This window comes from Anolis sagrei, chromosome 11, assembly GCF_037176765.1.
Source record: "Anolis sagrei isolate rAnoSag1 chromosome 11, rAnoSag1.mat, whole genome shotgun sequence".
In the NCBI taxonomy this organism is placed as follows: Eukaryota; Metazoa; Chordata; class Lepidosauria; order Squamata; family Dactyloidae; genus Anolis; species Anolis sagrei.
In genome coordinates, this window is record NC_090031.1 from 18,930,893 (window position 1) to 18,943,145 (window position 12,253).

Sequence of the window (12,253 nt, forward strand, 5' to 3'; positions counted from 1 at the left end):
TAGAGGAGAGGTCAGAGAGAGAAAGAGAGAGAGAGAGAGTTGGAGAGATTAATGGGTCGCTTTTCAGAAAGAGAAAGGAAGGTAGAAATAGAGATCGAAAAGTAGAAGGACGGGTAGGTGGGTGGATGAATGACAGGTTAGTGGATAAAACACATTATTATCCTAATTCACATATATTATTCTTACTACTTTGAATAGGGCTACAGCCCAAAATGCCATTAAGGGGAGTATTTTTTTTCATAATGGAAAGACTCCCCCTTTACATAAGACTCTTCCAGGCTCAGGCTGCACCTGCACTATGGAGCTGATGCAGTTTTGGCCTCACTTTCAGGGCCATCACTCAATCCGTGAGAAGGAGGCAAGGCTCAGCACTCCTTGCATGTCACACAATCACAGTCTGTAACAGAAGCCTGGGATCTGTAGTTTAAGGAAGAGCTGCTTGGGATTCCTGGCCAGGTGAGGATCACACCTGGCTAATTTTGATAAGCCGCAGGCGTGGATCCTGCTTGTGTTTCCCTTTGCGCATCCAAAAAGAGCCCTTGTCATGAAGATATCATTGCAGATTTGATCAATGTGGATTTAGTATGACGTGTGGAAATGAATGGTTGAATGAAAGGATATATGGATGGAGTTAATAATTTTGGAAACACCAATAAAAGACTAAGGCCTGCAATGACTAACTACCTGATTGTTGGACTGTAATTAAAAGTTGCTAATAAGAACTGAAAAGTTAACTGTGATAAGAACTGGACAGTGATAACAGAAATGTTTACAATGTTAAGAAGGAAGTCAACATAAGATCAACACCAATCAAGAAGAATCAACATCTGGGTAGGAAACTGAGATGGAGCCAGGATGGAAGATGTCTATCATTCATTTACAACTTTGGGATGACATCAGGGGGCCAGAGGACAGTTCCATCTTGTCTCCTGTGCTATTCTAATAATGTAATGTAATGTAATGTAATATATTGTATATACATATATTTATAATATTATAATGTAATGCAATATAATACTCATATATATATATATATATATATATATATATATATACACACATACATACATACATACAGTATATATACACACACAATAGGAGGGAGCGAACTTGTTTTCTGCTGCCCTGTAGACTAGGACGTGGAACAATGGCTTCAATCTACAAGAAAGGAGATTCCATCTGAACATGAGGAAGAACTTCCTGACTGTGAGAGCCGTTGAGCAGTGGAACTCTCTGCCCCGGAGTGTGGTGGAGGCTCCTTCTTTGAAAACTTTTAAACAGAGGCTGGATGGCCATCTGTCAGGGGTGCTTTGAATGCAATATTCCTGCTTCTTGGCAGAATGGGGTTGGACTGGATGGCCCACGAGGTCTCTTCCAACTCTAGGATTCTATATAACTTGTAAGCAGCTCTGAGTCCCCTTGGGGTCTGAAGGGTGATATATAAATGTCGTAAATAAATAAATAAATAGTCTTATAAAAGACTCAGTCTAATACTGAAAAGTGTGGCAGACCTGGGGAGTCTGGTTTACCTGCTATGCCTGCTCAATGGGAACTCTCCATAGTGTACCTATGAAGAGTGGCAGATTTGCAAGGGAGCAGCTTGGTCACTTTGGGGCTTCTTTCTCAAGGGAAGAGGAAGAAGTGCACTTTTGGAGTCTTGGATTTTGTGCAGGGAGTCAGGTTCTGCTGTATGGAAAACCCAGATCTGGTCCTTGGCACTGTGCTTAGGGAAATAAGTTTTTGATGTTTTGGAACTATACGTTGGCAAGCTGCAGGCAAACAGGGTCTGGCCTAACACCCTTCCCTCCCTTTCTTTCTTTCTTTCTTTCTTTCTTTCTTTCCTCCCTTTGTTTCCCCGGGCTGTCTTTCCATAAACAGAGCCTTTAAAAGGAGGCCCTTTGAAGAGAGAAAACAAACACAGAGAAAAGAAGAAGGGTGCAAAAGAGAAAAGAGTAAATGAAGGAAGGGGAAAAAAAAGAAGGAATGAGTAAAAGTGAAGGAAAAAGTGGGTAAAAGAAGGAAGAAAAAAGGAAGGAATGAAGGAGTAAAGGAAGGAAGGAGGAAAAGTTGGATGAAAGGAAGAAAAGAAGAATGAAAAAGGAAGGAAGGAAGGAAGGAAGGAAGGAAGGAAGGAAGGAGGAAAAGAGTAAATGAAGGAAGGAGGGAAAAAAAGGAAGAATAAAAAGAAAGAAGGAGTAAGAGAAGGAAGAATATTGAAGGAAGGAAGGGGTGAAAGTGCAGAAAAAAGTAAGGAAGGAAGGAGTAAAAGAAGGAAGAATGAAGGAAGGAAGAAGTAAAAGAGTGAAAAAGAAGAAGGAGAGTTAAGAGAGGGAAGGAAGGAAGGAAGGAAGGAAGGAAGGAAGGAAGGAAGGAAGGGAGGGGAAAAGAGAGGGAGGGACGAGAAAAGGAAAGAAAGCAGTCAGAAGAGGGAAGGAGAAGGAAAGGAAGGAAGAAGTAAAAGAGTGAAAAAGAAGAAGGAAGGTGTAGGAGAGTTAAGGAAGGAAGGAAGGAAGAAAAGATGGAAGAGAAAAGTAGGAGTAAAAGAGTAAAGGAAGGAAAGGAAAGTGTGAGAAGAAGGAAGGAAGGAAGGAAGGAAGGAAGGAAGGAAGGAAGGAAGGAAGGAAGGAGGGGAAAAAGAGAGAGAGGGACAAGAAAAGGAAAGAAAGCAGTAAGAAGAGGGAAGGAGAAGGGAAATGGAAAGAAGGAGTAAAAGAGTAAAAATGAAGAAGTAAAAGTTAAGGAAAAAGAAAGGAAGGAGAAGAAAGAAGGAAGGAAAGGCCTTGAGCTGCATGATCTTGAGCTGTTGAAGGAATTGGGGTGAACTAGGTGACCTTTGGGGGGCCCTTCATGCCTACAGCCTAGGAAAGAACGGGATGCGTTTCCATGAACTCTTCCCAAAACAGGACCTCAAGTTCACCTCTTTGGGGAATAACTAACAAAGGAAAGAGAACATGAAGTCACGTTCGGTTCGGAGTCAAACTTGGCTGGGTTGTAGCTCAGCGGCCGAGGCGCAAACAGCCTTGGTGCCAAAATAGCTTGAATCTCCATCCCAAAGAAGGGAGGGAACACTACCTCATTCTTTTCTCAAAACTATCCCTCATTTGGCCTCTTTCTATGACGGGGATGGATGACCTCTGGGTGCCCCAGGATTGCATCCAGGCCTTCGAGTGCAAACTGCATCATCATCATCATCATCATCAACATCATCATCATTATATGAAGCATTATATGTTATTATTATATTAAACATTATATTACATTGTAATAAATTATGTGTACGTGCGTGTGTATAATGCATTATATTACTATATTATTATATTATTGATATTATATTTGGTATAATATTAGATCAATAATATAATCTATATATATAAAAAGGCTCTGTGCGTCATGAGTACCGTAAAAACAAAAGAACCAATGAACGAAATCACACCAAATTTGGCAACAAAACGTCTCACAACACAAGGAGTGACCATCATTCAAAAAATTAGGATTTAGTCATTTGGGAGTTGTAGTTGCTGGGATTTATAGTTCACTTACAATCAAATTCTGAACCTCACCAACGATGTAATTGAACCAAACTTGGCACACAGTTCTCCCATGACCAACAGAAAATACTGGAAGGGTTTGCTGGGCAGTGTCCTTTGGTTTTGGAGTTGTAGTTCACCTACATCCAGAGATCACTGTGGGCTCAAACAATGATGGATCTGGACCAAACTCTACACCAGTACTCAATATGCCCAAATGTGGAGTTTAGGGAAAATAGACTCCTGACATTTGGGAGTTGTAGTGCTGGGATTTATAGTACACCTACAATCACAGAGCATTCTGAACCCCAGCAACGATAGAAATGGACCAAACCTCTCACACAGAACCCCCATGTGGGCCACAGCAACGCATGGCAGGGGGCGGCTAGTAATATATATATATACTGCCTCTCCCTTAACCCTTTCTATGGTGCACAGCAAAGAGAACCCCTGGTGGCGCAATGGGTTAAATCCTTGTGCCAGTTGGAGTGGGTGAGCTCCCATCTGTCAGCTCCAGCTCCCCATGTCAGGGACATGGGAGAAGCCTCCCAGAAATGCTAACACATCCAGGCAACGTCCTTGTAGACAGCCAATTCTCTCACACCAGAAGCGACTTGCAGTTTCCCAAGTCACTCCTGACACAAAAAATATTATCATTATAATATGCCTTATATTATAATTGAATAAGCTATTGAACCAATTCGGTGGCGCTTGTGCCAGCTGAACTGCTGAGCTGAAGGTCGGCAGTTCGAATCCAGGAAGCGGGTGAGCTCCCATCTGTCAGCCCCAGCTTCCCATGCTGGGGACATGAGAGAAGCTTCTCACAGGATGGTAACACATCCAGGCAAAGTTCCCTGAGCAACATCCTTGCAAATGGCCAATTCTTTCACACCAGAAGCGACTTGCAGTTTCACAATAATTAAATGAGCTATTGAATCATTTCAGTGGGGCTCCCACTTATAATATAATTATAATAATAAATAATATCGTTATATATTCGCAAACAAACCAGGAGAAATGGACTTAAAATTGCAAATAAAGAAAGCATGAGATGGAAATAAAAGCACAAATCTCCTTTAAGAGAGGATAGCAGGAAATAATAATACTAATAACGGTTAATAATAATAATAATAATAATAATAATGGTGAATAATAATGGTAATAATCTACATAAATAAAATTTAATGTTTGTTTGTGGTTAACCACTGGACAAATTGACACCAAATTTGGACAGAATACACCTATCAGGCCAATGAGTGACCATCACTCAAAAAACACTGAAAAACACAACAGAAGAGACTTAAAAAGCCCAAAAACAAAAAATTACATTAAAACACATGCTCAAAACCACATACACACACACACACACACACACACATACACGCAAAACACATATACACAGATTGGGCCACAGCAACGTGTGGCAGGGGATGGCTAGTCTATATAAATTTTGTTTGTTTCTGGGATTAACATAACTCAAAAACCACTGGATGAATTGCCACCAAATTTGGAAACAATACACCTACTACCCCAAGGAGTGACCATCACTCAAAAAACATGGATTTTGTCATTTGGGAGTTGTAGTTTGCTGGGATTCACAGTTCACCTACAATCAAAGAGCATTCTGAACTCCACCAATGATGGAATTGAACCAAACTTTACATACAGTTCTCCCATGACCAACAGAAAATACGGAAGGGTTTGGTGGGCAGTGTCCTTTGATTTTGGAGTTGTAGTTCACCAACATCCAGAGAACACTGTGGACTCAATCTGGACCAAACTCTACACGAATACTCAATATACCCAAATGTGAACACTGGTGGAGGTTGGGGAAAATAGAATCTTGACATTTGGGAGTTGTAATTGCTGGGATTTGTAGTTCACCTACAATCACAGAGTATTCTGAACCCCACCAATGATAGAATTGAGCCAAACCTCCCACACATGAACCCCCATGGCCACCAGAGTGGGCCACAGCAATGCGTGGCAGGGGACGGCTAGTATTTAAATAAAAATGTAATGTTAGTTTGTGGGATGAACATAACTCAAAAACCACTGGACGAATTGACACCAGATTTGGACACAATACACCTCTCAGACCAACAAGTGACCATCACTCATAAAAAACACTGAAAAACACAACAGAAGGGACTTAAAAAGCCAAAAAACATTACAATGCATGCACAAAACCACACATATGCAAACACACACACATATATACGAATATATACACACACAAAGGACATACACACAGACTAAGACACAGCAACGAGTGGCAGGGGACAGCTAGTAATAATCTATGTATATAATAAAAGTCAGTGTTTGTATGCGGAGGTAGGAAGGACGGTGTATGTGGCAGCTTTCAGATTGGCTGCCACTTTCACAGGCCACTGTGACCAGCATGGGTGACGGACCTGGATCAAACTTGGCACACATAACCCCCACGACCCCCTTTATGTCCTGGTGAGGCTTGGGGGAGAATGGACAAAGGTTGATGGGATTTATAGTACTTTTAAACCCATCGGTTCCCACAGACCACTGTGGCCCCCAACAAAGACCAATAAAGAGCAAACTTGGCACACAGAGCCTCCATGACCATTCTACATCCTACTGCAGTTTGGAGGAGGGTGGACCATGGATGATGGGACTTGAAGTACCTCTACTCCTTTCCCGAGACCGCTGCGCCCCTCATCCAATGACCGATCAAGACCACACTTAATAATCCCCATGACCCCCTTTATGTCCTGGTGAGGTTTGGGGGAGGACAGACAATGGGTGATGGGATTTGTAGCACTTCCCCACCCGTTGGTTCCCACAGACTACTGCGGCCCCCAACAAAGACCAATGAAGACCAAACTTGGCACATGACCCACTTGGCACATGACCCACCCTCATGACCCACTATACATCCTAGTATGGTTTGGAGGAGGATGGACTATGGATGGTGGGACTTGAAGTACCTTCACTAACTTCCTGAGAGCACTGCGAGCCACATAAATGAATGATAAAGACCAACCTTGGCACACAATGCCCTTCTCAAATTACCCGGGCAGCGCCGGGTCCCCAAGCTAGTTAATAATAAGAATAATGATGGTAATTAATAAGAAGAATGCTAATTATTAATAATATAATAATGCTAATTAATAATAATAAGAATAATGGTAAATAATAATGACGATGATAATGGTGATGATGATGATGATTTTCCAGTTTCTGGGCTTTGTAGTTCTGTAGTTTGCCAAAGGCTAACCCCCGGGGTCCCGTGGCACTGAGCCACAGTGAGCTTCCTCTGTAAATGAATCCAGGCACCTTGGCATTAAAACTCCCCAATAAAAATTGTGAAGAAAACATGGTTTTGTTCCCATTTCCCTGCATTGATTCAGAAGGTTAAGGCGGAGGCCCCGTTTCCTTGATGGGAAACCAGATGGTGCTGCCGAATATTCCCCGTAGATTCAAAGAAATGCGAGTGGGAGATTGAAGGCACAAGAAAAAAGCAGAAGGAGGCAATTAATCACTTAAGAACATGCACACACACACACACACACATGTTGGAGTGAATAACAACCAGAACTTTATGCAAGAAGAAGCATGGTTACTTCCAAGAATATGTTTCATGAATATTTTTATGATCATTTCTGCAGATAATTTAATGATTTTTTGCAAATATTGTAATAATTATCTTTGGTGAATATTTCTGTAGATATTTTAAAGAATACTTTGGGAAATATTTTCACAAATAAGTATATCTTTATTTTTGTGAATATTTCTATGACTATTTTTTTTACAAAAAAATAATTGCAAATATTTTTAGGATAATTATTTGTGAATATTTTACTGAATATTTCTGTGAATATGTTAATGAATATTTTTCTAGATATTTTAATGCTTACTTTTATTGAATATTTCTGCAAATATTTTTATGATTATTTCTTGCAGATATTTTAATGAATACTGAATATTTCTGTGAATATGTTAAAAATTTTTGTCATGTCAGGTGCGACTTGAGAAACTGCAAGTATGTTAATGAATATTTTTCTGAATATTTTTATGCTTATTTTTATTGAATATTTCTGCAAATATTTTAGGATTATTATTTGTGAATATTTTACTGAATATTTAGGTGAATATGTTAATGAATTTTTTGGATATTTTAATGCTTATTTTTATTGAATATTTCTGCAAATATTTTTAGGATTATTATTTGTGAATATATTACTGAATATTTGTGGGGGGGGTTGTGTGTGTGTGTGTGTCAGGAGTGACTTGAGAAACTGCAAGTTACTTCTGGTGTGAGAGAATTGGCCGTCTGCAAGGACATTGCCCAAAGGATGCCCAGATGTTTTGATGTTTTGCCATCCTTGTGAGAGGCGTCTCTCATGTCCCTGCATGAGGAGCTGGAGCTGATAGAGGGAACTCATCTATGCTCTCCCTGGATTCAAGCCTGCGACCTATTGGTTTTCAGTCCTGCCGGCACAAGGGTTGAACCCACTGAGCCAGATGGATAGATAAGTGGATAGATGGATAAACAGATAGGTAGGTAGATGAATAGATGATCATTAGATAGATGAAAGGTAAATTGATAGATAGATGGATAGAGAGAGATAATATGTAGGTAGATAATAGGTAGATGGATGTATGGATAGATAGAAGAGAGATGTGGATGGATGGATAAATAGATGGATAAATGGAGAAATATGTGGATAGACCGATAAATAGATAACAGGTAGATAGAGAGATGTGGACAGATAATGGAGAGATGTGAGGATAGATAGACGGATAGATAGAGGGGAAAATAGAGAGAAGGGTGGATGGATAGATAGATATGTTGATGGATGGATAGACAGACAGACAGACAGACAGACAGACAGAGGAGAGATGTGTGGATAGATAGAGGGAAAGATAAAGAGAGAGGGGGGATGGATGGATGGATAGATAGATAGATATGTTGATAGATGGACGGATGGATGGATGGATGGATGGATGGATGGATGGATAGATAGATAGATAGATAGATAGATAGATAGATAGATATGTTGATAGATGGATGGATGGATGGATGGATGGATGGATGGATGGATAGATAGATAGATAGATAGATAGATAGATAGATAGATAGATAGAAAATAGGTGGATGGATAGATATGTTGATAGATAAATAGGTAGATATGTGGATGGATAGATTGATGGATAGATAAGGTAGATAAGAGGTATATGATAAATAGATGGATAAATTGATAGATGGATAAATAGATTTACCTATCCATCCATAGGTAGGTGGAGAGATACATAGGTGGATGGATGAAGGAATGGATAGGTGGATGATAGAAAAGGAGGGAGGAAAGGAAGGAATAAATAAATAAATAAATAAAACATTTAAAATATAAAATTTATTTATTTGTCGTGTCAGATCAACCAGTCAATTATATTACATTTCTAACAGAACAAAGCAAACAAACAGACAAGATACAACATATGTGAGTTTGGTAAAAAGCCATTATTTTATTTTATTTTTTATTTTTAGCTTTTATTATTATTAAGCTTTTAAAAATATTATTATATTCTTTATAATATATTTTATCTGTTATTATTTTATTTCTTAATTTATTTCATATTTCATTTTTAGCTTTTATTATTATTATAATAATATTTTATTTTTAGCTATTATTATTTTATTTTATATTTTACAGAAGCGACCAGCATGCAAAATATAAAATAAAATAATAATAGCTAAAAATAAAATATTATTATTATTATAATAAAATGAAATATAAAATAAAATAAGAAATAAAATAATAATATATGAAATATATTATAAGGAATATAATAATAATTTTTAAAAGCTTAATAATAATAAAAGCTAAAAATAAAATATAAAATAATGGCTATAATAAAAATAATAATTCAGATGGACAGAGTTTTGGAGCACAAGGTTCCTGATTTCATGATTGTGATAAAAACAAAGTACGGATCGTCGATGTTACAACAGCAGGATTGAAGAGAAACAACTGGAAAAGCTGACACGATATGTGGATTGAAAGACCGAACCGCAAAGACTCTGGCACAAGCCAGTCGAAGTGGGCACACTGGGTGCAGTGCCTCAAGACCTTGGCCTGTATGCAAAAACAATTGGTGCTCACAAAATCTCCACCTGCCAGCTGCAAAAGGCCACCCTACTCCAATCTGCATGCACTATACACAATGTATCACACAGTTCTAGACACTTGGGAGGAGTCCAACGTGGGACCCAATACAACAGCCAGCAGAGTAACCTTGTGGTCTATCTATCTAATAATAATAATAATAATAATAATAATAATAATAATAATAATAATTGCCACCTAAGAATATATTATATGTCTATATGAATAAACACAGTAACAATAATAATAGTTAAAATATAATAATACTAATACTAATACTAATAGAGATGAGGATGAGGATGGGCGGTGGAGCCCTGCAGGGGAGGCCACTGGGGGTGCCTTGGGTCCTTGCCCATGCCCTTGCTTCCTACCTTGGTGGGGGGCGGTCGGGGCAGCTGGGTGGCCGGGGGCAGGCAGAGGAGCAGGAGGGCGGCCAGGGCGGCCACGGACACGCCGAGCAGCGCCCACAGCGCCACGCGAGGGACCCCCGCCGCCATCCCCGCCTCTCCTCCGTCTCCTCTTCTGGCTTCTCCTCCGCCCGCTCCTCCTTCCCTCCCTCCCTGCTCTCCTCCTCCTCCTCCTCCTCCCCTCTTCTTCCTCTCTGAGTCATACAATCCTCCAGTGGGGAGGGAGGAAGGGGCGCCCAAAGGCCATCTAGACCAACCCTCCCGACAGGTGGCCAATCCACCCAGGCACAGCTCAGATAGATATTATAGATATGAGAGAGAGAAATTGAGAGAGAGAGAGAGGCAGAGAGATTGATAGATGTAAAATCATAGGCTTGGAAAGGGGTCCCCAAAGGCCACATAGTCTGCCAGGTGGAGCCCTGCCAGTGGCCAGATACTGGTCAAAGGACATTTAATCAGCTACCAAGTTTGCAAAATGTGTGTTTTTTGTTTTTTTGGGGATTTTATATGTGTTTGTTTTGTTCTGTTAGAAATGTAATACAATGTTCTGGTTGCGGATGACACGATAAATAAATGAAATACCTAGTCTGCCACAAACCCTCCAAGAGGAGGCCATCCAACCATAGATATGCTGCATAGACACAGATGATCCAAATATCTGTGTGCCTATCTATGATAGATATAGTATCATAGACTTGGATTTTTTATTTGTCGTGTCAGTGCAACCAGTCCATTATATTACATTTCTAACAGAACAAAGCAAAAAAAAAAAAAACAGGCAAAATACAAAATTTGTGAGTTTGGTAGTTGATTAAATGTCCTTTGACCAGTATCTGGCCACTTGGAGTGTTTCTGGTGTTGCTGCAAGAAGGTCCTCCGTTGTACATGTGGCAGAGCTCAGGTTGCATTGCATTGCAGCAGGTGGTCAGTGGTTTGCTCCTCTCCACACTCACATGTCAAGGATTCTACTTTGTAGCCCCATTTCTGAAGGTTGGCTCTGCATCTCGTGGTGCCAGAGCGCAGTCTTTTCAGCGCCTTCCAAGTCGCCCAGTCTTCTGTGTGCCCAGGGGGGAGTCTCTCATTTGGTATCAGCCATTGGTTGAGCCCCCCCCCCCCCCCCCGAAATTCTCATGGTGGTTTGCGAAAAGGCCTTACTGGTGCATTATTTAAACTGTTATGTTTATTCCTATCATGATCTGATCACCATACTCAATATATCCCATATGCATGGGGGTATTGGGGTAACAATAAAAAAGGTTTCCTAGGGTAGACCCTCTTTCACTCAGTCTCAGCCCCCCCTCCCAAAACAAAATCCTGGCTACGCTACTGGTCTCTGTAGATCTTAGAAAACTATTTCTAGATTTAAGTCGTTGACGTGCTGGCTGATACCCAAACAGGGGATGAGCTGGAGATGTCTCTGCCTTGGTCCTTTCACTATTGGCTTCCCGGCGGATGTCAGGTGGTGCAATACCGGCTATGCAGTGTAATTTCTCCAGTGGTGTAGGGCGCAGGCACCCCGTGATAATGCGGCATGTCTCATTAAGAGCCACATCCACTGTTTTAGACTTGGAAAGGGGCCTCCAAAGGCCATCCAGTCCAACCCTCTGCCTCCAGGCAGAGATCAGATAGATGTTATACATATGATTGAGAGAGAGAGAGAACCATAGAGAGAATATCATAGGCTTGGAAAGGGGCCCCAAAGGCCACCTAGTCTGCCACAAACCTTTCAAGAGGAGGCCATCCCATCATGGATCTGGTGCATAGACACAGATTATTTAGATATAAATAGAGATATAGATATAAATATATATCTATGATCTATGATCGATAGAACATCACAGGCTTGGAAAGGGGCACCCAAAGGCCATCTAGTCCAAACCTCCCAACTGGTGCCCATACAGGCAGAAATTATTATTATTATTATTATTATTATTAAACTTTATTTGTACCCCGCTAGCATCTCCCGCAGGACTCTATGCAGCTTACAAAGGTCAAGGCCTCAACACAACAACAGCAAAACAATAACAATACAATTTAAAGCAAATTAAAAACAAGCAATAACAAAACATTACATCATTACGCAATAAAAAAACCAGGGCCGGGCCAGTGATGTTAAAAAGTGCTGGGTGTGGCAGGTGGTATGTTGGATTTCTGGGCAAGTGCAATGGGCAGAGAGTCT

At 40.4% G+C, this 12,253-nt stretch overlaps 1 protein-coding gene across 1 annotated transcript in view; it reads right to left on the reverse strand.

Moving 5' to 3' along the window:
- The window catches only part of LOC132763540 (ectonucleoside triphosphate diphosphohydrolase 2-like), a 43,299-nt gene extending 33,100 nt beyond the window's left edge, over positions 1-10,199 (reverse strand). The window contains exon 1 of the mRNA XM_060757109.2: positions 10,039-10,199. Within this exon, the coding sequence (XP_060613092.2) occupies positions 10,039-10,164 (126 nt within the window). The 5' untranslated portion in view covers positions 10,165-10,199. The remainder of the gene's footprint in view (positions 1-10,038) is intronic.
- Between the last annotated feature and the right edge of the window lie 2,054 nt (positions 10,200-12,253).